The sequence below is a fragment of the Tamandua tetradactyla genome, chromosome 1 (assembly GCF_023851605.1).
Source record: "Tamandua tetradactyla isolate mTamTet1 chromosome 1, mTamTet1.pri, whole genome shotgun sequence".
NCBI lineage: Eukaryota > Metazoa > Chordata > Mammalia > Pilosa > Myrmecophagidae > Tamandua > Tamandua tetradactyla.
This window is the reverse complement of record NC_135327.1, coordinates 66,198,498-66,225,096: the sequence shown is the minus strand read 5'-3', so window position 1 is coordinate 66,225,096 and position 26,599 is coordinate 66,198,498. Positions and strand designations below refer to the sequence as shown.

Sequence of the window (26,599 nt, the reverse complement as noted above, 5' to 3'; positions counted from 1 at the left end):
AAGCCTGGTTTCCTGGCCCTGACAACACTTCACAAAATAACTCTCTAGCTGAAGCCAACTTGGAAAATTCCAGGGAAAAGGAAATTTACCATGGGGGCGGGAACAGCCAGAACGCCATGTGTGGCCCTGGAAGCGATTCTGCGGGCCAGCCCAGCCCCTGGGAATCCAGCAGGCATCACCTTCAGCTCAGGGCTTGGGAGGGGAGCTCAGTGTTGGCTCAGGCCTCTCAACAAGAGGCCCCAGCTTGGGTCCCCAGAGCACAAAGGAGAGGGCTCCGAGCAAGACCCAAGAGGGAGTCCTTTAATGGAGACTGATACAGAGACAAGGGACAGACAGGGGTCCTAAGGGCCTGTTCACGCACGCACACACACTCACTCACCTAGCCCCCTGCCACCGGGACCCGGCCCATGGGTGGATACAGGAAAGGTGGTTTTAAAAACATGGCTGTACCAATTCTTCACTGTCACAGACAAAGGGGACTTGGAAGTGCAGCCCACTGGAGAATTCCTGTGAAGAGCTGGGCCTAGGACCCCAGTGTCCCCTCCAGGGAACCTGCTGTCCCCAGGTATTGTGTCCCCTGGGAAAAGGAACACTGGGAACTCTGGCTGTATCAGAGAGGGGACTTGCTTCCTTCATACAGCATCTCCTTGTTTTCCAGCTTGTAGTGTTTCTACACTATGTACAATGTTGTGCTTTACAGCTCCCCACTCTTCAGACTCTTGCCAGAAGCTTAGGATGGGGTAAGGGGGTAGGGACTGGCCACCGCAGATGGGGCAGACTGGGAGAGCACCTGTTCTCCAGGAAAGGCTGGGGTTCAACATGGTTCCCAGAGGTAAGGCTCTGGGGTCCAGGGGCTTCAGCCAGGAATCCCCTGAACCCCTCCACGGGCCAGTGGACAGAACAATCCTTGCCCCTTACCAGCTCTGCAACAGTCAAGGAGTCAACACAGGGGCAGGCATGGATCGTGCTGTAAGCCTGGGTGGCTGCAGGCATGGAAAACAGAATAGGGCCTGGGGTCCAGGAGATGAGGGCAGTTTCAGCACGAGTGTGGACAAGGTGGGGTGGGCAGGGGGAGGCAGGGCACCTTAGCCAAACTCATTTCTGTGGCAACAGGCATGATGAAGGGGATGAGGAGGGTGCCATGGCTGTGGGTGTGTGCATGAGGAGGAGTGGGGGTGGGGATCCCCAGGTGTCCCATGGGGGCTGGGCAGGCCCTTTCTGAGATCTGTGAGCACGTACATCCCAGCAGGGTGGGGTGAACATGGGGTCCATCAGTTGTTCTCGAAGAGTGACAGCAGGTCATCATTGCTGTTTGTGGGGAGGTCGGGTGGGCCCAGGTACGACAGCAGCTCATCTGGGTTGGTCAGTTCTGGGAGTAGCTGAGGATGAAGCAGAACAGTCAGCAGCTCTGGCCTTCAGACCAACCACATGAGTTACTGTTTTCACCCCCTTGTTGCCAGTTTCCTTTGGAGACCAGTTGGGAACATTAGCCCAGCAGGGACATGGGCCAGGCCCCCTGCCCACTTGGACACAGACCCAGGATGGAGCCAGGCCTCTCCACCTGCACATGCACAGAAGGGTTCAGGGACCACCTGAAGAAAGCTGCTTTATGATGGGGGAATTAACTGATGATACAGCAGGGAACAAAGTATCTGTCCAAGGTGACCCCGACTGTTCACATGTGCAGAAAGCCCACAGCCCTGGGAAGAGATATCCCAAAACAGTATCAGCAACTGCCAAATGGCTGAATTCCATGCAGTGATTTTTCTGCTTTGAGGTGTTTTTCAAAAAAAGACTTTGATGTCTTTCTTCTATTATGATGAAGGGATAGACCCTGACAGTCACCTCTGTCTTATATATACGAGGTTAGACTCACACCCACCCGTGTGTCATGGGTGAACAAGCCGACAGCTTCATAAAGGCTGAAGGAAGCATGTCGTCTGCTGAGAAGCTGTGTCTTCTCTGAAGAGCTCTGCAAATACCCATTATGAGACAAATCATGCAGATGACTCTGGTGCACTTAGACCCAGAGAGAGTCTCCCGACACAACCCAATCCTGGCCATTCCACTCCAGGCACAGCACCCACTGCAGTGAACAAGCTGCTTTCATTTAAAGGTCTCTGGCTGGTTCTCCCTTCAGCTGGACAACTACTAAGGGGTCACTGTCCTCTTTTCCAGCTGTCAAGGATCTAGAGCCCAGCTACCCCAAACCCCTCACTGCCCATGTCTGGCCTGGGATTATACTCACGTCCAGAGCTGGTTCTGGGGCCTCTCCTGCCCCTGCCAGGCCACCAGGCCCCATCATGCCTGGGGCAGGGTTGAAGGCCAGCTCTCCACTGGGCCCCGGGGCTTGACCCAGGGGCTGCCGTGATGGTGGGGGTGGGTTCTGGTGGTGGAGCTGGGGCCCTGGAGGGGCTCCGAGGTTGGGGTTGTGTAGACCCTGAGGCCCAGGGTTGTGGGCTGGGTCCAGGTGGGTGGAAGATGCCATCTGAGGAAGGAGAGGGGTACGTCGTAAATGGTCTCCTCTGCTCTCTGGGTCTCCTCCCTTTCCCCCCCCACACCTCCTGTGGCCACCATAGCGGGCACTGACCTGGCCTGGGAGGCAAGAGGCAGATTTCTCTGGAGTCAGGAGGCTGCTGGGAATGTCAGACTGGTAGGAGATGGGTGGGGGCCCCGGGGTGAACTCAGGTAGGGTTGGGGTACTGGGTGTGGTGGGTGGAAAGGAATCAGGGAAACTCCCAGGTCCCAAGAAGCCAGAACCTGTGAGAAGACAATCGGGTTGCTGTATAAGGGCCTTAGCCTCCTGGTAACCAGATCTCTCACAGCTGAGTGGGATCATCAGAGGGTGCTTGCTGACACAGCTTCAGGTGTTATGGGAAAAAGGTATTTATTATCTGCCAGGGGAAGCTGGCCTCACAGCCTACTAGGCATGGGGGCTGCCAGGGGCCAAAGGCACCCACGAGCTAGAGCACAGGGAGTGAGGCCTGAAGTGGTAGCTAAGCTGGGCAAGGGGAATAGCAGAGCTCCCACTGCGGGCCTCCAGGGGACATGGGAGTTGCCCAAACATGGCTGAGGTGGCCTTGGCTACTGTGCCCAGACTTTAGCACTTCAGTTCCAGACCATGGTGTGCAGGACAGGCAAGCTCATCACAATTTGACTGGACACATTTACAGATGAGCTGTTTGGCCTAGATAGCATCCCTTTGTGTTCATGGCACTGTTACAGATGAGAAGACTAGGGTCTGAGAGGTCGGACATTCTGCCCAGGGTCCTCCTGCTGGAAAACCCAGAGCTGAGGTTCGAGCCCAGGTCTGCTGCACTTACCCTGGCTGGGGTAGTCACTGGGGGTGGGGGCAGGGGCTGGGGCGGGTGGCGGTGGGGCGAAGGGTGAGGCGCCAGGGCCCAGGGCAGCCACCATCTCCATGACGCTGGGCACCAGAACGTGGGCCGGGCTCACGGTACGACAGCGTTTCAGCACCGGCCCGTCCGGTTCCTCCTTCACGTGCAGGTCAGGCTTCACAGGCACTGGCTTCCAGCTGCATGCGGGGTCGATGGTGATCTCCTCATAGTCTGAGCTGTGGGGACACGCCATGGACGGTTGCCACCACCCTGTCTAGCCACCCTCACCCATCCCCACCACGACCCAGTACCTCCCATGTGCCAACAAGAAGTCAGACCCTGGGATGGATGTGAAGGGGACACGCATGCCAGTGGTGGCCCTAGAAGGGTGCCTGTCCTCAGTGGAAAGATGCTGAAAAAGCTGCGTTTGGCACAGGGAGGCCCACCCACCCCACCTGGGGCCACAGATGGAGAGCTGGAATCCCAGGAAGAGGAAATTTACTTTTGAATATAAATAAGAATCCCCAGCATGTACTGGTCCACCTCCAGGCCCTCCAGTAACGCCGTCTTACTGTAAGACAAACAGAAAGGAAGCACTCAGGAGTTCTGCCTGACCCCTCCAAGTGCAGACCTGTTACTTCTGAGTACCTGTAAAGCCTCAGCCAATACATGCCACCCAACATGCATGGTTCCTATGCTCAGGAAAACTCCTTACCTATCCCCAACTAGGGGACAGCAGTGCACCCTGTTGTGCAGCCTTACCTACCCCAACTAGGGTACAGCAGTGCCCCCTGTTGCCCCACCCCCCACCCCCAGGCACGCAGGAGGGTCTCAGGGCACTCACTTGCAGACAGGACATCTCCAGGTTCCCCGCTCACAATTCAGTTGCAGATAGGACTCAAGGTCGAAGCACTGTGGGTGGGATGGGCATGGTTTTAAGGACTGCTTGAAATAGTGTATTTCCATGGGGGTGGGGGAACAGGGGTAGGAGGGTACTCTGGCCATGGCCAGGAAGGGCCTGTGGGGATATGCCCTCTGACACACATATCAGGGTTTTCAGTGCAGTGGTCTTTGACTAGATAAAGGCTGGAAACAACCCAAGCGCCCATCCCTGGGATTGGGTAAATGAACTATGGGGCATCCACGCAACAGAACACCATGTAGCACAGCAAAGACTCAGGCAGCTTCTCTGAGAGGGAATGAGGCCCAAGGTATATACTTAAAGGAAAACGGGAAGACACAGGCCTGCATGTAGAGGCATTACCCCCACATGAGGGGCAGGGATGTGTGGTGCCTTGTAGATATGCAATGGCCATGCTTGTTCCTGGTGGGCTGGGGGAGGAAGATAACTTCACTGTAAACTTTTATACCTTTTAAAATCTGTGTGAATTTAATGGCTAAAAGTTAAATAAATTGTTATGATGGTTAAAACAATCAAAAGGATGAGAGGAATGTGCTGGGGCAGCCAGGCTTCCTGCTACCCCACCTTGTTCTGGGCGGCATCCACTCTCCCAGGTACATGTGGACCCAGGTAAACAGGAGGCGGAGGCACTTGGAATCTAACTGCCCAGGGGGATGCCAGTCCATCGGCGACAGAGACGCTGGAGCAGCCACCACCCTCTGCTGCGGCGGCTGCACTGAGGCCCCCACCTGTATGTGGCGACAGTCGTGGCCACGGGCGGGAAGCTGGATCCTGCGGAAGGTGATGGGGCACTTCAGGGACACCTTGATGGCCGTCTGCTCCACGCCGTCCTCCCCGTTGGGCCCTGGGGTGCCTGGGATGGTGCCGCTGCTGAAGTTCCGCTTGACTGGGCAGTGACAGGGAGGGGGTTCAGGGAGGGGGCTGGCAGGGGTGCAAGTTGGGGAATGCACCCAGGGTGTGGTGGGGGTGGGGTGTGAGCCCACTCACTCTTGGTGATGCAGTGCTCGGCAGGCAGGAGCCGCTTCTTGATGAGGCCTTGTAGCACAGAGCGCACAGAGGGCCGGTGCACCAACTGCAGCACGAAGAGGTGGGACTGCAACAAGAGGGCATGGGGGGCTGCTGGTGTCCTCGCTGGCCTTGCCCGGACCCTCTCCATGCTGATGTGGCAGGGCACTGTGCCTCCTGTCTGCAGCCTACACTGTTATTTACTTTGGGTATGAGTTAAAGCCCCAAGTCCCCTATCAAACAGCATGTGGAGCTGCCTCCTCTGCAGCTTCTGGCAGCCAAGGCCCACCAAGCAGTACTCTCTTATCCTCCAGGGTCTGCCTGTCACCCTGATGCCTGACAGCACCTGCTATTCCTTCAAGACGAGGGGGTGGATCAGGCGAGGAACTAGAAGCTTTCTCCACATGTTCAAGCCCTGTAGCTGGGTTCCTCTTACAGAATGAACGTGAGCTTCCAGTCCAGTTAAGTTTCCTCTGCCTGGGAAACAGCTATGTATTTAGCTTAGACCACTTTTCTTAAAAGGAACGCAAACAGCACAGGGGTAGGAGACCCTGACAGCCCCTGGAGGCCAGGCACTCACACAGCAGCAGGCCGTGACGGTGATCTGGATGGTGTTCCGGCCCGGCTGGCAAACGTGCTTCAGGTAGAGGGGCTTGTGGGAGGTCTTATTGTCACCACGCTCGATGGTGAGTGGTGTGGCGTTCACGCTGACCTGAACAGATGCCGGCCAGTTGGTGTTCATTTGCCGGTCCTCGTGGTGATAGCACTTGAACTGCAGCTCGAGATCAGGTCTGGATCAGGGGAGATGGGACACCCACAATCCCAGAGACTGAGGACGAACAGAGGAGAATTGGGGACGCAGTCATGGGCCTACAAGCTGGGATAGGTGAGTCTGGGTGCTAAGGACAGTCCCAGGGGAGGTGTGCTCTGGCTGGGGGCTGCTGGGCTCACCTGAGCATCAGGGTCCTGTAGACGGAGTCGCGGAGCTGGAAGACATGGTTGCTTACTGCCAGGTTGTGCTGCAAGCGGAAGGGCTCCAGGACCACTCCATCGCGCACAGGGAAGGTCAGCCGCAGCTCATCGCATGGGCTGGCTCCTGCAAGAAGAGGACCCAGCCCAGCTGTGAGCTGGGGGGCCGGGGCCACCCCGCACCATAGCAGGACAAGCACAGGGCTGGGTCCAGGCTCAGTCCCCTGGACGGGAAGCACAAGACGCTCGGGGAGATGGCCAGCCCGGGGACGCAGGGCGTGCGGGATGGGGGCCTCAGGTCCCCTAGGGGCAGGCACGGCTTGGCAGGAATGAGCCATGCTACCGGGGCTTGGGGTCTGGGGAGCATTTCTCCTGGGGTGCTGGTCTCAACCGTCACCCCAACTGTCACAGAATCTTTATGCCCCTATATTCTATCCGGTCCTTAGTTGATCAAACTCCAAGACCCCTAAATTACATTTGGAGAACATGCCCTCATGCCAGAAAGAAGGCCTTTCTGGTGCTTTCAGAGACTAGGAGCTCAAAGAGGCTGCCTGCTTGCTTCCCACTGTCCAAATCAGGGCTTCAGAATCTCAACTTCTGTTGCTGTGGCCTCTCAAAATGAGGGGTGCTTAACCAGGAATGGGCTTTGGGGGGTTTACAGATCCCCTGAAATTCTATATAAAATCTCATGTGGGTATTTTTCTAGGGAGAAGATCTATAGCCTTGAACAGACTCACAAAGGTCCACGAATCAAAAAATAAATCAAGGCTAATAAGGCCTGGTACCAAAAATTTGGTCCAAAAGAAAACAGAGTTTTTGACTTCTCAAGAAGCAGAAGACAGAGCCCAGGAATCACACCACTGCCTCCTAGCCTCCCAGAGGCCTGAAGGACTTTCTCTGGGAGTCCAGGAAGTCCACCCCACCCAGCCATCCGGACACACACAACCATTCTCCTCTGGGAATGGACAACCCTCACCTGAGGGTGATGGGTGCAAAGAATTCACGGTGGGTTTGAGGTCAGGCAGGAAGGGAGACTTGACTTCCTGGCTTGGAGACAGGTAGGGGACGCTGCTGCTGGGGGTCATGGGTGGCGTGGGGTTCCCCGGCAGGGGAGAGCTGGGGTAGCCAGGCATGGAGCGGGCGGGCTGCAGGCCAAGCAAAGACAGTTAAGGCAGGATGGTGGGGGAGGGGGGTCGTTCCCGGGACACTTCTGGGAAAGAGTGGAACAGAAATGGGAGAGGCCTAGGGGATGGCATGGGGTGCCCGACTGGGGCTCTCGTGGGTGGTCCCACCCCCCGTGCCCACCCTGAGGCTTCCTGTCCCCGGGCTGCCCTGTCTGCCCCGTACCCCACTCATGCTGGGCTGGCTGTAGTTGAAGTTTCCGCCATTGAAGTTGGTGCTCTGCCCGTTGAACTGGTCAGTGGACTGTAGGAGAGAGCAGTGGGTTGGCCTGGGCTGGCACCTACTTCCCACCCATTTAGCCATGGCCACCTTGGACCTAAGTCCTAGGAGGGGACTGCGGGAGAGGGCTTGGGAACAGATGGATGGGCACCAATCTTGGTTCTTTTCTTCATACTTTTCCACAAATAATCTACAAGGAACATGCTAAGGTAATAACTAAAGAAAAATAGCACTACAAAAGATGGGTGGCCCCATGAATCCGAGGGATTTATGGAGAGAGACAGACAGAAAAGAGGAGCTGGAAAGACACAAGCCCCTAAAGTACACACCACCTTCTCCCTGCTCCTCCCTCTCCTCACCCATGACCCCCCATCTGCCCAGGGTTCCTGTGGCATCACTTTGTCCAGGCCAGTGGGGCTGATTTACAGGGCTTGGGGGAGATGGGCCTCTCACTGTGCTTTGGTTTTTCTGCAGCAAGAACAAGGAAATGGGAGGCTTCTATCATAAAGAACAGCTCAACAGTTTGGGCACTTGCCTACTGCCGCACAACCAGCTACTCCCCATGCCAAAGTTCCAAGGAGAGCCATATCTCATGGAGGGGTCTTCAGACCTGCTTTACCTCCCTGTGCCTGAGTACCTATGTAGCTCCACCTTAGCGAGCTCCTGAGGGCATGGACCACCTTGCAGGCCCCTTAGTGCCTGGCTTGGCCCGGGGAGGAGGGCTGGGGACCTACCTTGTAGTGCAGTCCTGGGGGGCCAGGAGTAGGCAGGTACTGGCCCATTCCCTGCTGCAGGGGCAGCCTGTGCCCTGGGTAGGAGGGTGCAGGTGTAGGGGGCTGCCCAGGGCTGGATGCATACTGGGCAGTGCTAGGCGTGTACTGGCTTCCTTGTATATACTGCTGCCCTGGGTATACCTGAAAAGGCAAAGGGGAACAGGAGGCCTAAGTATCAGTGGGGTAGGGGCTCTGACTCTGAAACCCACCAGTGTTGGGAAGTGTGGGCACTCCAGGTCCACCAGGGTTAGCCCCAGCTAACCTGGGCCAGTCCTCTTGCTGGCACACAGGGGCCTGGGCCCTCCACTGACCCATATGGGCACTAAGGGTGAGAGGCTGCCCCAGGCCCAAGGCCAGATGCTCCGCTGCACCCTGACACTCACCTCGCCAGAGTAGGCTCTCTTGACTCCCTGTCGGGGTAGTGGCTGGGCCTGGGGGGGCCCAGGGTACCCGTGCTGGGGCAGACGCTGGCCCGCATACAGGGGCGTCAGGGCCGCTGCCCGGGTTGGGTTCATACCCATGGGGGGGTTGCTGGAATGACCCATCACCCCCCCCATGCTGGTAGGATTCAAGCCAGTGGGGAGGGTGGGCCCCCGGGGACCCCCGTGCTGCAGAAACTGGCTGTTAAATGACTGTCCAGCCCCCATCTGGGAAGAAAAAGAAGGAGAATCATCCCAGCCCTACCTGAAAGGGGGCCCAGGTACAGATGCACTGCAATTTCCTGGCTGTGAGCACTCAGCTCCACACCCAGCCCTCCACCAGGCTCCCCTGCAGCTGAAGTTGCTCCCCCAGACTCTTTCTCCTTCCCTGTCCCAAAAGTAACCCAAGGAAACCCCATTCCCACCCTCTGGAGTCCCCAAAGATCAGGGAGGGGGCCTAGATGCTGGCTGCTTCCCTAAGGGCTGCTCCCGGGGAGGAGCTATGGGGGGCCTCACCGCTCCATACTGGCTCAGCTCCTGGCTCTGCTTTTCCTGAAGGGCGGCCACTGTGGCTGTGGCAGTGGCCGTGGCTGTGGCTGCAGCAGCAGCCACAGCAGCGGCAGCTGCTGCTTGTGTGAAATCTGTGGAGGGTCGGGAGGCATGCGAGGGGAGGCCCAGGCCCCCAGGACCGCTTGGGCCACCTGCATACCTGCAAGAAAGAGGGTTGCACCCTGCTCTGCTTGGGAACCCCTGACTGCATCACACGACAGCCAGACCTATGCTCACCCAGGCCACCCCTGAGACTTCCGTGCCACGGCTACAGAGGCCAACAGGGAAGCAGAGGCTCGGGCACAATGAGTCCATGGCCCATGGATCCTAGGAGCCCACCGAGCTCGGAGCAGCCAGAGGTGCCTGGGGCACCTACCATGTGCAGCTGGCCTGCTTACCCTGTGGTGAAGCTGGGGCCCCCGGGGTAGCCCCCACGGCCATACACCCCCTGCTGAGCATAGCCCTTGCTGGCACCACCCTCAGCAAAGGCCTGCTGTCCCAGGAACTGTGGCGAGTTGAGGGCAGGGCTGCCACCTGTCACTCCAGGCATCATGGAGCTGCCGGTGGGGTCCCCTCCGGGGCCCATGGGGTTCCCCAAAACCTATGAGGAAGCAAGATGCGACTGCAATACAAGAATTGGCAAAGGGAACTGCACAAACAATACACTTTGTACAGCAGCTCAGAGGGGCTAGAAAGCAGAAACCTGCCCTGTGGGGCTTGGAGGCAGGGACACAGCTGGCTGTGTCAACTGGCAGAGGACCAGTCCCATGGCAAGGGTGGAAGGATTAGCCTTCCTGTGCCTCAGAGACTCGGGAAAGCCCTGTCTTCATTTGTCAGGTCTCCCCAAACCCGTTCCTCCGAGCCCCACCCCAGCTGGGTGCTCAGGTGTGGTGCCTTACCTGACTCTGGGATGTGTTGCTGACGCCCCACACAGTAGTTACCACAGAGAGTGATCCTGCTGGCTGGTTGGCACTTTGCTGCCAAGGCATAGACTCGTAGGCGAAGGGACCATCACTATGGGGAGAGATGCTGTGAGGCCCTGTGGGGTCCCTGAGACAAGAGCAAGAGGCCCTGGAGGAGAGGGGGGCAGGACTCACACTCACCCGTGGGGTGTGGGGGGCAGGGCGGGTTTCATTGGGTTCATGGAGTTCATTGGCTGGGAAGCAGCCAGAGGCCAGGTCTGTGGCCGCCTGCAGGAGAGCTGCCTCGGTGGTGCTTATCTGGACTCAGCTTCTCTGGCTGCTGGACGAGAAAGGCACGGTGAGCCGGGAGGCCCCAGGGGCCCCCCGTGCCCCGCCCCTTCCTCTGCCAGGGAGCAGCCTCCAATCCCAGTTCAGGCGGGGGAGGCCTCCCTGGGCCAAACAGGGCGTTGGGGCAGCCAGGGGGGACCTGGCATCCGGCCACTCCACCCACCCAGCCAACCCTGCGCCTGGAGAGCCAGCCCGGAAGTGAGAGGTAACCCTTTGTGGCCCAGGCCCCACCCTGGAGCCCCAGGAGGGCCCTACAAACCAGCAGTGTCAGGACTGCAGGCCCGCTGTGTGTCCCCCTCCCTTCCTCTTTCCTTTACTCCTTCCCTCCCTCCCTCCCAGAGCCTTTCTGCCCACAGAGCACAAGGGGAGGCCCCGGCCTTGTGCAGCTGACACTGGGGAACTTGAGGGCCCACTGACCAGGAGCTCCCTCAGAAGGCCTGGGCTGGAGGCCAGCAAGAGGGGGGAAGGGACTGAGGCCAGCTGGGAGCAATGGGAGGGGTGCCAGGCCAGGGTGTGGGTGGCCCAGGTGGCTGGGGAGAGGCCAGGGGCCAAGGAGGTCAAGAGGTGAGTGTGTGTAGGGGGCAGAGAGCCAACGATCACAGGGTAGTCCCAGCCAAACTGGCATGGGGGGTGGGGGTGGAAACTGCAGGCACTCTCCCCTCCCACCTCCCTTCTCGCAGGGGCTGTGCTAGTGAGTGAAGTGATAAGCAGGGCTTGGGGTCACCTAAAGACAGTAAGAGGCTTGGAGGATCAAGAGCACCAGGAGATGCACTTGCTGCTAAGCAAATGGTTGGGGACACTGAACAACTTCAACAAGGAAAGACAGGAATACCCAGGCCTCTCTGGGGCTATGGGGTGCTGCCTCTGCATGGGCCTACTCTCCCCCACTTAGTACCATGGGAAACCCAGGGACAGAAGCCAAGGCAAAAGTCACACACACCTCTGGGCAGCCTCCTCACCCTGTCCTCTCACCCCCCAGTCAGCCTGCCCTGCCACAACCCACACCCCTGGATGTGCTTCTTGGAGCCACCCTGGCTCTTCCCTGCCCAGTCTTCAGTATAGGGGCAGGCCCGCCAAGGCACAGCCTGGGCAGTATGAGTAAGGGCGCTGTTTCAGTGGGTTCTCCACATGCAGGGAGGCCAGGAGATATGCTGTGCTGGTGGGTGGGGAGCACTGTCCTGGCTCTGATATTTAGTCCTAAAAGAGGGCGGCCTTTCAGAGGCCCTTGGGCCCGGGGTGCCTGCCAGCCAGGGCATGCTCTGCCTGGAGGCATCCACCCAGCCTCAGTGCTTGGATGCTCTGGTCCCAGAAAGGGGGCTCCCAGTATTGACCCGGTCAGTCTGATGGGATGTTTCCTGAGCACTCCCTTGACACTGCCAATACCCTCCCACCTACCCCAAGCTTGGGCACACTCTCTGAGGAGTGCCATTATCACCATCCCTTCCATGTACAGAAGGGGAGGCTCACTGGGGGAATATCACTCTCCAGGACCCTGAAACAGGTAGAGATCAAGTGGGGATTCACCCTTCCCACTGGCAGCCCCACAGGACCAAGGGGCCTGAGTGTGGGAATTTGCATCGGTCTCCTACCGGGCGTTGAGATCAAGAAGCAGCACAACGTCTAGACTATGAGTCAGGGTGAACCAGGCATAGAGCCCTTTGGGGGCAGGGCAGGGAGGGTAAAGGGACAGTTTAGGCAAGAGGAAGAGGGGGGCTGTCCTGGGATCCAGCATCTAGCAATGAGAGTAGGTACAGCCCAAGCATCCACAGCAGGTTGGGCCCAGTGAGCTCTCCCCCTCCTCCTCATGGTGACCCCCGAATCACCCTGCTAACAAGGGTCTCTTGCAGGAGTTATTTCCAGCCTGGGACAGCTGCAAAGCAATGGGAGGGAGGGGTGGGAGGGAAAAGAAGCAAGCCCTGCTAAGGAGGTGGGGAGGGGATGTGGGCAGGGATGGGGGAGGAACAGGCAAACTGTTATGTTCAAGGAGCAAAGGTGGGGGGCTCCCGTTCTGAACACCCCGTCCCACAGGAGTCAGATGACTTCTGGTTCCCATGCTTTCTCTTTCCCCACAAGTCAAGTCCCACCTGGAAGGTAAAGACCAGAGAAAGGCGAGGGGTCTGTCCAGACCCCGGACAGATGCAAGCCCATGTGGCTCGGGGCCAGGATGGCCTAGCCAGGCAAAGAAAGCCTGGTATCCCACTCCCTGACATCCAGATGGTGACACTGGGGGTGTGATGGGGGAGGGACCTGTCCACAACAGAAACTCATCCTCAGACATACCAGGGGCAATCTGGAGCCACAGAGCTGGAGTCCCAGACTTATTCTACTGCTGCAATGACTGGTGGCAAAAGAGATGAAAGGGACAGAAAAGAGAACCCAGGCATAGAGACACCATATAAGCCCAACTGAGTTTCAGCAAATGTGCAAAACCAACTCAGTAAAAGAAGGACAGTCTTTTCAATCAATGGTATTGGAGTAAATGGACATCTGGAAGCAAAAATGAACCTCGATCTAAGCTCACATCTTATGTGAAAATTAATTTCAAGTGGACCACGGACTTAAATGGGCTTTAAAATGCAAAACTATAAAATGAAGGTTAGGCAGAGTTCTTCAACTTGACATAAAATCATGATCCATAAAAGAAGAAAATGACAAATTAGATCTCATCAAAATTACAAATCCTTTGCAAAAGAGGATGAAGGGACAAGCTACTGACTAGGAGAAAATATTTGCAAATCATATTTGTCAAAGGACTGGTACATAGGCTAAAGATTTCTCAAAAATCAACAGTAAAAAACCAAAAACAAAAACCAAAAAACCCAAACAATTAGAAAATAGGCAAAAGAAATGAAGAGATATTTCACCTAAGAGAACATACAGATGGCAAACAAACAAACAAAAAAACACATGAAAAGATGCACAGCATTATTAGCCATTAGGGAAATGCAAATTTAAACCCCAATGAGAGACCACAACATACCTATCGGAATGGTTAAAATAAAAAATATTGACACTGCCAAATGCTGGCAAGGATGTGGAGAAACTGGACCAATCACACATTGCTGGTGGAAATGCACAATGGTATAGCTACTCTGGAAAAAAAGTTAGCAGTTTCTTATAAAACTAAACATGCTACTACCATACCACCCAGCAATTCTACCCCTGGGCATTTATCCAGAAAAATGAAATTTATGTTCACTTAAAAACTTGTACACGAATGTTTATAGCAGCGTTTATAAAAGTCCCAAACCTGGGACTGAGTAGAAAAAGCTAATTCCAAAAGGTACATACTGTATGGTCCCACTTATATAACAAAGTTGAAATGACAAAATTATAGAGATGGAGGACGGATTAGTGGTTGCCAAGAGCTAAAGGGGTGGGGTGGGGCGGAAGGGAAGTGGGTGTGGCTATAAAAGGTCAAGGAGAGTAATCCTTGGGAAGATGGAAACGGTCCACATCCTGACTGTATGGACACAAGTATCCTGGTTGTGATGTTGTACTAGAGTTTTGTAAGATGTTTACCACTGGGGGGAAGTGGGTAAAGGGTAAACAGGGTCTTTCTGTTTTTCCTGACAAATGCATGTGAGTCTATAATTATCTCAAAGTAAAAATACAACTATAAAATGTTTTTAATTAAAAAACATTTAAACAAATGAACAAACAGCCCCGTTCCCAGAGTTGCTGTGTGGTGCCCACCTCGTTCCCCCCTAGTGGTTAGGTTAGCCTAGGCCACTCTCCTGTCCCATGAAGCAAAGGGTTATGGGATGCAGGCCTAGAAGGAAGACTTAACTCCCACTGGACAGGTTGAAGGAACTGAAAGGTGGCTTTTTACCCAGCACTGTCTCCTCCCAGACCTTCTGGCTCTCCAACTTCAATGCATCAGTCACTAGCCTTGTCACCTGCTGGTGACCAGACCGAGACTGCCTAGCTCTGGGGTGGGGCCCAAGCTCTGCATTTCCAACAAGTTCCCAGGGAATGTCACTGCTGCTGGACCAATAACCCCATGTTGAGGGCCACAGATGTAGGAAATGACAGAGCTGGGGTGAGGGGAACCGAATGGGTGTGTGGGCGGGGACACCCCAGGTCTGCAAACCTCCTAGGTCACATGGTTTAGGGGAATTCCACCCCCACAACTTCTCTACTATGGATGGGAGACTACAAACATTTCCAGTTCCCCCTAATCTGACTTCTCCCACAACAGAGGTGATTTCCTGCCCAATGAGCTTCTTAAAGCAAAGGTCTCTGCTCTCCTACAGGCCGGTAGCACTGGGAAGACTCTCCGCTCTCCAGGTGTGGTATCCTGTGCCTAGGGCAGGGAAGTCAGCCCCGCCCCATGCACCTGACCCTGAGTGCAGCTCCTACTCCTATTCTCCCCTTCTGAGAGCCAGAGCTGGGAACCAGCCCCAGGGGTCTGCCTGTAGACAGGCTGTGCTCGCCTAATGGAGGCAGAGCTGATCACAGGCTGACCTAAAGGGCCACAAGCCTGGACTTAGGTCACATCATTCTCTAGAAAAAGAGCTACAGAGGACTCATAATGCAGCCCCACTTCATGAGAAGCCCCAGAGCTGCAGAACCCCTAAAGGCTCCTATCCATCAACAAAGCCGATATTAGTGTGGGTGGGGGGTGGGGTGAGGAGCCTGTCTCTCTGCACACTTCCAACCCTCTGCCTGCCTGGTCAGCTGGGAGCAGCAGCTACATCCCACAGCAAGCTGCAGAGCCCAGCCCCAGCCGGTGGCTAGACTCCCAGGAGGGCAGCCTGGTGGCGGTGAGCCGATCTTTGCAGATCACAAAACCTCCACCCCCACCTCCCCTGTTTCTAGCCTGAGGATCAGATGATGGGGCAGGCATGGGGGTCCTTCATACTAAAACTGGGTCCTGGAACTCTTGTCTCCTGTGCCTGAGAGGCCACAACAGTTAAAAAGTCGGGATCCTGGAGTTGACCCAATAATTTCAAGAACAAACATTTATGAATAGCCCAGGTGTGGGAAGTTTCAGTGAATGGCTCGTGGAGCAACAATAATTTGGCAGTTTCATTGCCCTGGGCCTTAGCTTACCAATAAGCAAAAGGGAGTTTAAAAAAAAAAAAAAGCTGCTTCTTCTTCACAGGATCGAGGGAAAACTGGGGACGCTCTGTGGGAAAGCATGACCGCCCCTAGGAAATCAATCCCAACCCTCAAAGTGTGTGCTTCCTAAACTATTTTTGCTTGTCCTTTAGAAGTCTCTCTGACCCTGTCATTCACAATTTCATTTTCCTCTTCTCTTAACTGCTTTATATTTCCAGCCTGTAACCATCCCTGGGGAGTGGGAAGTACCCTAATATCAGTACCTGCCGGATAAAGATAACATTCTCTTATTTTTTTTTAACGATTTAGCTTCCTCGATTTTAACTGCTAGTTCTAGCACTCCAGGATTTGGTGAGTTAGGCTGTGTGTCCCCTTATTCTACCCATCATGGTTTTACAGATGGAGTCACGCGTTCTGAGCAGGTCCCTGTGAATCCTTCTCGGGATAATACAAATGAGTTACAGACATCGTCACTGATGTTACTGTAACTACTTGGAAGACGGCGCCCAAAAACATGCCGCCCTCAAGCCTGCGCTTCCCTATCGCCGGTTTGCAAAGGGGAGTTTCCCCTCCAAACCCTTGGCCGGGGACATAAGGTGAGCATCGTCGCGGCCCAGCGCCTAACTCGGTTCGGTGATCAGGCCTAGGCGGGTGCCCACATCGCTCCGCTGACATGCATCGGGGCTGGAGGAAGGCGCCGCGAAGGTGAGGCCGCCCGGCCCCAAACACACCGAAGTCAGTCAAGGCCAGTTTGGGGAGGTGGCCAGGTTTCAGCTCTCACAAGCCTTCTGAAGGGTCCCTGGTACCCACTTCCACCCTCGCGCTACCCCTCGCGTTTGCCGGGCCGGCATTCGGCCGGCCCCCAACAAAGGCTCAGGTAAAGTACTGGGGGTGACCCCGACGCCCACCCAGGCCTAGAGCACGGCCGGAACCCCGCAAAGACCGAGCCTCCGCCTCCCTAGCCAGACCAGGGCAGCCCGCCGTCTCCGCCGCTCTGGCCAGGTAGCAGCGCGGGCCGGAGGGTGTCCGGGGCCTGCCGAATCCGACCCACAGCCCGGACCCGGGAGTGGGCCCGCACCCCCGCCGCCCGCACCTGCCCACACCTGCCCGCGGGCGCCAGCCGTTGCCATGGCAATCCCCGGGCGCCCCCGCGAGGGGTAGCCCGGCCTCCCCGCCTGCCCGCGCGCCCGCCCCCCCCAGCCTCTCACCTCCGCACGCCCCGCACGGCCGCTGGCCGCTGGCCGCTCCCCAGGGCCGCTCCTCGCCCCGCGGCGCGCCTGCCCCCTGCGCTCAGCCGGCCCACCGCCCCGGGGGCGCAGCAGCCCGCTCCATCCCCGCCGCGCCCGCGCCGGTTGCACAATGGAGCGGCCGCGCCGCCGCCTCATGCATATGCATTACGCCCGGGGACCGGCCCCGCCCCACCGGCTCAGGCAAGAGCAATGGATTTCTGAGCTGGCCGCTCGACGGACAGGGGCCGAGCTCCCAGCAAGGAGGGGCGCAGGGCGGGACTTGCAGGCCTTCGGAGGAGGGGCCTGGAGGACGTCGGGGGCGGGGCCATGGACCCACTCTCAGAGCTGCGCTCACGTTGAGGGACGTCCGGGCCTGGGGTGGGGCCTAGGGGCTAAGTCACACTTCTGCCCGGAGGCGTGTGGAGGTGGGGCGGGCTGCAGGAGGAAGGACGGACGTGGCTGCGAGCGCACTTCAGTAGCCTCTCACAGTAGGAACCATCCCTCATGGTCGCGTCCTGCATTTGATCTCGTGAGTTTGACTCTTTGTTTAACTTCCCTCTCTTCCCAGATGTCCTCTGCGATCCGTGAAAACTTCACTCTCGACCTCCGAAATATCCTCGTTTTTTTCGGCTCACCTTTCCATCACTGTTCCGGCGCATTGAATTATTCTCAGTATGTTCCTAGCCTCACAGAAGACCGTATTCTTCCGATTACCTGCAATTAAGTTACTTAAAAAAATGATTAGAGAAGTTGTAGGTTTATAGAACAATCATGGGTAAGATACAGGATTACCATATACCACCTATTTATTAAAACCTTGTATTGGAAAAAAGTATTTGCAAAGTTCCCTTGGGGGAATGGGGAGGAAGGGGGAAAATTCAGCTTCAGGTTTTGGAGAATTTCTGATATTCTTGCAAGCAGTGAGGACAACAAAAGCAATAGCCAAACCCTCAATCTTGGGGTTTGTTCATATGAAACGTATCCCCGATAGGCTAAGCCTACTTAAAATTAGGCCTTAATGTTTCGACCAGAGAAGCTCTTTTGTTGCTCAGATGTGGCCTATTTCTCAGCCTACAGGCAAGGAAACTCACTGCCCTGTCCCTGGCTACCTGGGGCATGACTCCCAGGGTTGTGGACCTCCCTGGCAATGTGGGAAAGAAATCCTAGAATGAGCTGGGACTCAGTGTCAAGAACATGAGAAAACCTTCTCCACCTAAAGGGGGAAGAGAGAAATGAGACAAAATAAAGTGTCAGAGGCTGAGATATTTCAAACAGAGTCAAGAGGTTATCCTGGAGGTTATTCTTACGCATTATATAGATATCCCTTTTTTAGTTTAAAGTGTATTAGAGAGGCTAGAGGGAAGTACCTGAAACTGTAGAGCTGTGTTCCAGTAGCCATGTTTCTTGAAGATTGAATAATGATATAGCTTTTGCAAAGTGACTGTGTGATTGTAAAGGGTATAGAAAGATGAGTAAAAAATATGGATAAAAAATAAACAAATAATAGGGGGAACAAATGTTAAAGTAAATTGGGTAGAGGGAAATACTAGTAGTCAATGAGAGGGAGGGATAAGGGGTATGGTATGTATGAGATTTTTTTTTTTATTTCTTTTTCTGGAGTGATGTAAATGTTCTGAGAAATGATCATGGTGATGAATATACAACTATGTGATGATATTGTGAGCCATTAATTGCACACCAAGTATGGAATGTTCGTGTTTGTATGTTGATTGGTTTCATTAATAAAAATTTTTTAAAAACCTTGTATTGGGATGGAACATTTGTAACAATTGATGAGAACACGTTTTTATAATTGTGCTGTTAATTGTAGGCCCTTGCTTAACTTAGGGTTCACTGTGTAGGTTCATGGATTTTTATTTTAATTATATTCTCATCATATATACCACCTAACCTTTCCCCTTCTAACCACATTCAGTTATATTTTAGTTTGTAATTGCATTCACAATGTTGTGCTGCCGTCACCACCATCCACTACCAAAACATTTCCATCTTTCCAAATAAGAACTCTGTACATTTTGAGCCTTAACTTCCTATGCCCTATTGCTATTGTTTTTTATTTAACAAAAGGCCTCACATACCAATACTGAACCAGTTTATTTATGCAGAAGCATAAAAACAAAGAAAAAGCAGGTTTTTCCCCCAATAAAATAAGTCCAACTGTTCAGAAAGAATGACTTTTTGAACTTTGAAGGTGCTGGTGAACTTGATACAGCATCAACAATATCTCCTCTTGGAGTTGTACCTGATTTTTTTTTTTTAATTTTTTTATTAACTTTAATTAATATTTAAATTTACAATGTTGTGCTGCCATCACCACCATCCACTACCAAAACATTTCCATCTTTCCAAATAAGATGGAAATATTCATTTGTTAGAACATTTGCATCGATTTAGAAAAAGAAATAAAGACAACAGAAAAAGAAATAAAACGATAACAGAGAAAAAAAAGATTATACGTACCATACCCCTTACCCCTCGCTTTCATTTATCATTAGCATTTCAAACTAAATTTATTTTAACATTTGTTCCCCCTAATATTTATTTTTATTCCATATGTTCTACTCTTCTGTTGATATGGTAGATAAAAGGAGCATCAGACACAAGGTTTTCACAATCACAGAGTCACATTGTGAAAGCTATATCATTGTTCAGTCATCATCAAGAAACATGGCTACTGGAACACAACTCTACATTTTCAGGCAGTTCCCTCCAGCCTCTCCACTACATCTTGAACAACAAGGTGATATCTACTTAATGCATAAGAATAACCTCCAGGATAACCTCTTGACTCTGTTTGGAGTCTTTCAGCCATTGACACTTTGTCTCATTTCACTCTTCCCCCTTTTGGTTGAGAAGGTTCTCTCAATCCCTTGATGTTAATTCTCAGCTCATTCTAGGGTTTTTCTCAATCCCTTGATGCTGAGTCTCATCTCATTCCAGGATCTCTGTCCCATGTTGCCAGGAAGGTGCACACCTCTGGGAGTCATGTCCCACGCAGAAAGGGGGAGGGTGGTGAGACTGCTCATTGTGTTGGCTGGAGAGAGAGGCCACATCTGAGCAACAAAAGAGGCTCTCTTGGGGGTGACTCTTAGGCCTAAATTTTAAGTAGACTTGACCTATCCTTTGTGGGGTTAAGTTTCATATGAACAAACCCCAAGACTAGGGAGTCAGCCTATAGCTTTGGTTGTCCACACTGCTTGTGAGAATATCAAGAATTCGGCTTGGGGAAGTTGAATTTCACCCCCCTCTCACTATTCCCCGAAGAGGGCTTTGCATATACTTTTCCACTCACTGATCGAATCACTCTGGGATTCATTGGGGCATCACTCTGGACAAACCAACAAAATCTCATGTCCTACCTGAGATTCCAAGTACTTATGGCATTCAATCAAACTATCTACATAAGTTATATTAGGAAATCCACTAGTCAAAATATAAATTTTGTAACAAATAAACATTTTTTGCTTTAGTGTCACACATAAGGTGACATTTTAAAATATTAATTACCATTTATTTTCAGCAACCTGCAATAATGACATTCCTTTGTTCTTCCTCATGCAAAAACATTTTTAAAATTTGTACATTTGTACCTGATTTTTAAAAAATTTTTTATTTTTAAATTAAAAAAAATATGACAAGAAAGAAACACAAACATTCTTAACATATGCTTATTCTGTTCTACATGTATAATAAGTAATTCACAATATCATCACATAGTTGCATATTCATCATCATGATCATTTCTTCGAACATTTGCATCAATTCAGAAAAAGAAATAAAAAGACAACACAGAAAGAAATAAAACGAAAACAGAAAAAAAAATTATACATACCGTACCCCTTACCCCTCCCTTTCATTGATCACTAGCATTTCAAACTAAATTTATTTTAACATTTGTTCCCCCTATTATTTATTTTTATTCCATATGTTCTACTCATCTGTTAACAAGGTAGATAAAAGGAGCAGCAGACAGAAGGTTTTCACAATCACACAGTCACATTGTGAAAGCTATATCATTATACAATCATCTTCAAGAAACATGATTACTGGAACACAGCTCCACATTTTCAGGCAGTTCCCTCCAGCCTCTCTACTACATCTTGACTAAGAAGGTGATATCTGTTTAATGCGTAAGAATAGCCTCCAGGATAACCTCTCAACTCTGTTTGGAATCTCTCAGCCACTGACACTTTATTTTGTCTCATTTCGCTCTTCCCCCTTTTGGTTGAGAAGATTTTCTCAATCCCTCGATGCTGAGTTCCAGCTCACTCTAGGATTTCTGTCCCACGTTGCCAGGAAGTTCCACACCCCTGGGAATCATGTCCCACGTAGACGGGGGAGGGCGATGACAATGAGTTTGCTTGTTGTGTTGGCTGGAGAGAGAGGCCACATCTGAGCAACAGAAGAGGTTCTCTTGGGGGTGACTCTTAGGCCTAATTTTAAGTAGGCTTAGCCTATCCTTTGCAGGATTAAGTTTCATATGAACAAACCCCAAGATTGGAGGCTCAGCCTATTGCTTTGGCTGTCCTTACTGCTTGTGAGAATATCAAGTATTCAACTTGGGGAGGTTGAATTTTCCCCCTTTCTCACCATTCCCCGAAGGGGACTTTGCAAATACTTTCCCACTCACTGATCAAATCACTGTGGGATTCATCGGAGCATCACTCTGGACAAACCAACAAAATCTCATGTCCTTCCCAAGGTTCCATTGTACCTGATTTTATTGCCAGTTTTCATTCAAACCCATTGAGGAATGGGAAGATTCTGTTTTTGTTTCTTGGCCACAAATGGCTTGATTCTAAGTTTTAAGAGAAGACATGGTGAAGCAGGTAATCAAACTGACATACCATGATGTTGGATGAAGAGAGATAAACAGCTACAAATAAGTTTTAAAGTTACAGACATTTCTTCCCTGGTGGCTCCAGGAGGTGTGGGCTAATTCCTCTGGAAACATTTGGTCTGTTTCACAAACATGAGGGCAACTCTGTTCCCTACGCTGGTCCAATCCTGGGGGTCTGCAATGGACAAGGCAGGGAAGGCCTCTCAGCCTGGAATGGAATAGATCAGAAGGAAGGGACTCAACAGGTAAGGACAGGTTCATCTGGGACAGAAGAATGCAGGGAGGTGGGGTGGGGGTAGGAAACGGCGGGAAGGAGTCACTGAAGACCTGAATGAAGGGGTATATGGCACTGGGGACCCAAGTCTTTTCTGCCTCTATTTAGCCTATGAGTTGGGGGGAAGTCGCTGAAGGTTCCAGAGGGGCCTGGAGAGGCCAGAAGCCCCCCCCCCCCCCCCCCCCCCCCCGCATGCCAGGTTGTCTCCAAATGGAGTGTTGAAGGGCAGTTTGGCTCCAGCCATGCCCTAGGTGGTGGTTTCATATTTTACTATGTAAATTGTCAGGAATAGCTTGCTTCCTTACTGGAAGAAATCTACCTCCCTCAACCACCACACTTCTCTCTAAAACTGCATGCATTGAGAGTCCTTGTTTCAAGTATCAGAAGAGATTTTTCATTCCCCCTAGATCTTCTGTTGTGGAGAACAAACATGGCCAGTTCCTTGAGTGTTAGCAGTAACACGACTTCCAGACCTCATCCAGCCTGGTTACCCTCCTTTAGATACAGGCCAGTCAGACAATATCTTTTTAAAAACGTGACCCCAGCCACTGACATTCACCTCCCCTGCAGAAAATGCAGCTTTGAACCAAATGTGGTTTTTAACCCCTGCCCCAGGGATTATGCATGACTTCACAGCACATTTGGTTTTATCTACTTTCCACTCAGAAACTAACTGTAAAAAGATACAAGCAAAACCCTGCGTCTTCTTGTTTATATAATACCTAGTTGTGGAGAAAACAGAGGAATATTCCAGATAAATCCAAACCTGTCACCCAAATGACAAGAGATGGTCCCTTATCTCCTGGGTGGTCCTCATGGCCTATCATTATGTTTGTTTTTTTTTCAGACTTATTTTTTTTCTCTATTAGCATAAATATCTACCTTCTTATAAACACTTTCTGTAATCCTCGTTTAATAAATACTTCAGAGATTTATATACAAGGATGTTCATTCACTATCTATTTGAAAAATTAGATACAGGCTGCATTCAATCATTCAACAAATTTTTATTGAGTGCCTACTATGGGCAAGATACTGTTCTGTGAGCTGGGAATACAGCATGAATAAAAACAAAGATCCCCACCACTGTGGAACACACACGTTCTAGTAAGCTAATAGCTGATGCTAGTGGGTAATACGTACATAGAACACATTCACGAATGGTCATTGATGCAACACCAGAAAATCATGATTTTAAAGAACATTTAACAATATGAGACTGTGCTACTTTGAAACTATTATGTACCCCAGAAAAGCTATGTTTTAATCCTGATCCAATCTTGTGGGGGCAGCTGTTTCTTTTAATCCTGATTCAATACTGTAGTATGGAAACTTTTGATTAGATTATCTCTGTGGAGATGTGGCACACCCAATTGTGGGTGTGGCCTTTGGATTAGATGGAGATGTGACTCTGCTCATTCACGGTGGGACAGAGAGCGCAGATGCCCAGACACTGACAGAGCACAACAGATAACACCATGTGCCTTTCCATAATATGCTAAGCACACAGGAACCAGAGTTGTGTCCTGGAGGAGCTAAGAGGAAAATACTGGCATCGGAAGCTGGAAACAATGGAACCAGGAACAAGGACTAGCAGATGTCAGCCATGTGGCTTCCCAGAGGTGTTCTGGACAGCATGAGCCTTTCTTGAATAAAGGTAACCTCCTATTGGTGTTAGTTTGGACATTTTCACAGCCTGAGAACTGTTAACTTATAACTATTAAATTCCCTTTTTAAAAGCCATTCCTTTTCAGGTATATTGCATACTGGCAGCTTTAGCAAGCTAATACTGAGACCTTCACATCAATGGAGTTTCTAAAAGATATTTATGGTGCATACTGTCATCCACAGACCACTAATTCATTACAATAGGAAAAAGTTACCTTGTACAATATAGAATCCTGACAGGCATGACCTTAACCAAATGGCTAAAGTTAATGATGGACTATAGTTAATAGTACTATTATGAACACATTCTTTCATGAATTGTTAACAAATGTACCACACCAATGTAAGGTACAAATAGTAAGTATATGGGAACTCAGTATTGTATACATAATTTTTTCTTTAAAACTCTGCCTTCTCTAATTAAAAAAAAAAATTACTTAGGGAAACATACAAAAAGACATTACGGGGAAATTCGAATATGGCCTAGATATTAGATACGAGCATTGAATGGATAAATTTCCTGACTGTGATAACAATATACTGGGTATGAGAGAATAACTTTGTTCTTAGGAGATGGTCAAGATGTCTTTAAAAGTGAAGGGTCATGAGGTGTTTTAGTTTGCTAAATGCTGCCAGAATGCAATATACCAGAAATGGACTGGCTTTTATAAAGGGGATTTATTTAGCTACAAATTTACAGTTCTTCGGAAGAAAGGCAGCTGGCTTTCCTCTGGCTTTGCTTTCAGTGTCACATAGGAATGCACACGACGACAAAGTCTGCTGGCATTCCATCCCAGCTTCTGGGTTCCAAAGCTTTCCCTGTGGCCATTCCTTTCTGCATCTCCAAACATATGGGTCTGAGCTGCTGAGCTGTCTTCTGACCTTTCATTTTAAGCCTTACTCATTGAAGGCACTTCCCATAGCTGACTGAAGATGTGATCAGCCATAGATGAAATTCACAGGCTGATGATTTAAGTCCACAGCAACAGAACTGGGCATCATCACTTGGCCAAGCGGACACCTGAACCTGATTACTACATGAGGTCAGCAACTAAAGCTTATATGGTCCAATAAAACCAACAAGGCAAAGTGTTTGTGTACATGTGCACATGTTTATAGAGAAATAAATGTGGCAGAGCGTAGATAGGTGAATCTAAAAATGTTTTTAAGGAGGCCTATCAAAGGACAGTAAGGACATGCACCACGTTGTGAATAAGAATAAAATGCATTATTTGTAGATTCAGAAAAAATATTAAAAAATTTTTGCTTGTGACTGCCTATTTTATCTTAGAGGTATGTCTGGATTTCTGCTGTAGGCAATAGAGAGCCAACCCCAGTTAGGGCTCCACATCAGAGCCTCGTATTCATTCTTCTTCTGCCCCAAAGTCTCTTCAGATATCTACATGGTTTCTTCACTTCTTTCTGGTCTCTGTTGAAATATCTTCTCTGTTGTGTACTTCCCTGACATTCTAGTTAGCCAATCTCTGATGCCTTCATGTCACTTTTTTATCGCCTGCCTTCCTGCCATTTCAGTGCAACATCTATGAATGCAGGCGACTTGCTTTGTTCATTCCTCCATTCCTGGCACTTGCAACAACTGGCATTTAATAGGTGCTTAGTAAATGTAAGTTGAATTACTGAAACTTTCATCTCCTCACTGGAGTCCAGGCTCTCACCACCTTGTTTCCTGACCAAGGCCTGGTGCCTGAGAATCTTCTCCTCACATGTCCCCGGGGAACTTCTGGGACTCAGCTCTGACCCTACCAGGCTCCTGGCCCACAACCTATAGGGCAAACATGTACACCATCAGAGCCTCTCCCCGACCCTTCCTGCTTTCACAGCTACTCCCTTCTCAATCAGGTAACTGTGAGACCATTCGTTGTTCCCTGCAATGCTGTTACCTGCAGCTGTCACCTGCCACTGCAGTCTGAAGTGCAATTTCCTCAAGACTAGGCTCAAACTTCACCTCTCCAACCAGCCCTCCTCAGTTTTCCAGAGACAGTGTCTACAGCCTACTCCTCTAGCTGTCACAGAAAGAACAAGTTCTTAGTACAAGGTATTAGAGTTATTTTTCAATTTATTGTTTAAAGCAGTTATAGGTTTAGAGAAGAATCATACAGGAAGTATAGAGTTCCAATATACCACTCTCTACACATTTTTGCCCATTATTAACATTTTGCATATGTGTGGTACATTTGTTAAAACTGATGAAACAGAATTATTATAATTATATTATTAACAAAAGTCCATAGTTTACATTCAGGTTCATTTTTTGGCTTTAAAATTTTTTAATTGTGGTAACATATATACACACAAAAATTCCCATTTTAACAACTTTCAAGTATATACTTCACTACTGCTAATTACATTTACAGTGTTTTGGGTGTTATCATCGTCATCCATTATCAAAACTTTCCATCACCTCAAACTGAAACTACCCAGTGAGTGTTAATTTCCCATTCCCCATCACCAGGGGCACCTGGTAACCTGTAGTCTATTTACTGTCTCTATGAATTTGCATACTCTAGCAATTTCATATAGGTGAAATCATACAATATCTTACCCTTTCTGCTGCCTTATTTCATTGAACATGATGTCGTCAAGGTTCATTCATGTTGTCACATGTATCAGAATTTCATTCCTTTCTATGGCTAAATAGTTTTATATTGTATGTAGGTACCATATTTTTTATTTGTTGGTGGACACATGTTGCTTCCAACTTTTGGCTATTATATATAATTTTGCAAATATGGAGGTGCAAATGCCTCATTAAGTTCTGCTTTCAATTTTTTTGGGTAAATATCTAGAAGTGGGGTTGCCAGGTCATGTAGTAATTCTATATTTAACTTTCTGAGGAATGGCCAAACTGTTTTCCAC

General features: G+C 50.8%; 1 protein-coding gene and 2 long non-coding RNA genes across 7 annotated transcripts in view; 2 read left to right on the top strand and 1 right to left on the bottom strand.

Moving 5' to 3' along the window:
* Positions 1-273: 273 nt before the first annotated feature.
* On the bottom strand, positions 274-17,000 carry ZMIZ2 (zinc finger MIZ-type containing 2). Of its 5 annotated transcripts, XM_077118336.1 has the most exons (21): positions 16,899-16,983; positions 10,480-10,618; positions 10,276-10,390; positions 9,775-9,977; positions 9,344-9,536; positions 8,792-9,055; positions 8,370-8,549; positions 7,582-7,659; positions 7,211-7,379; positions 6,217-6,361; positions 5,846-6,056; positions 5,248-5,353; positions 4,989-5,146; positions 4,183-4,250; positions 3,841-3,909; positions 3,324-3,574; positions 2,591-2,760; positions 2,249-2,488; positions 1,883-1,972; positions 1,240-1,379; positions 274-983 (listed from the first exon to the last, which is right to left on the bottom strand). In XM_077118336.1, the coding sequence occupies exons 2-20, from the start codon at positions 10,527-10,529 to the stop codon at positions 1,272-1,274; spliced, it is 2,868 nt and encodes a 955-aa protein (XP_076974451.1). In that variant the 5' UTR covers positions 10,530-10,618; positions 16,899-16,983; the 3' UTR covers positions 274-983; positions 1,240-1,271. The 5 variants fall into 5 exon arrangements, with proteins under 5 accessions (XP_076974451.1, XP_076974441.1, XP_076974438.1 ...); XM_077118326.1 differs by having other exon boundaries at positions 274-1,379; positions 10,480-10,615; positions 16,899-17,000; XM_077118323.1 differs by having other exon boundaries at positions 274-1,379.
* On the top strand, positions 6,195-16,479 carry LOC143648417 (uncharacterized). The gene is made up of 3 exons (XR_013158545.1): positions 6,195-7,292; positions 8,110-10,831; positions 16,090-16,479. It is a non-coding gene; the product is annotated as an uncharacterized LOC143648417 (long non-coding RNA).
* Positions 17,001-17,338: 338 nt separating the features above from the next.
* LOC143648412 (uncharacterized) overlaps positions 17,339-26,599 on the top strand; it is a 45,779-nt gene continuing 36,518 nt past the window's right edge. Inside the window, exon 1 of the long non-coding RNA XR_013158544.1 lies at positions 17,339-17,448. This is a non-coding gene — a long non-coding RNA (uncharacterized LOC143648412). The remainder of the gene's footprint in view (positions 17,449-26,599) is intronic.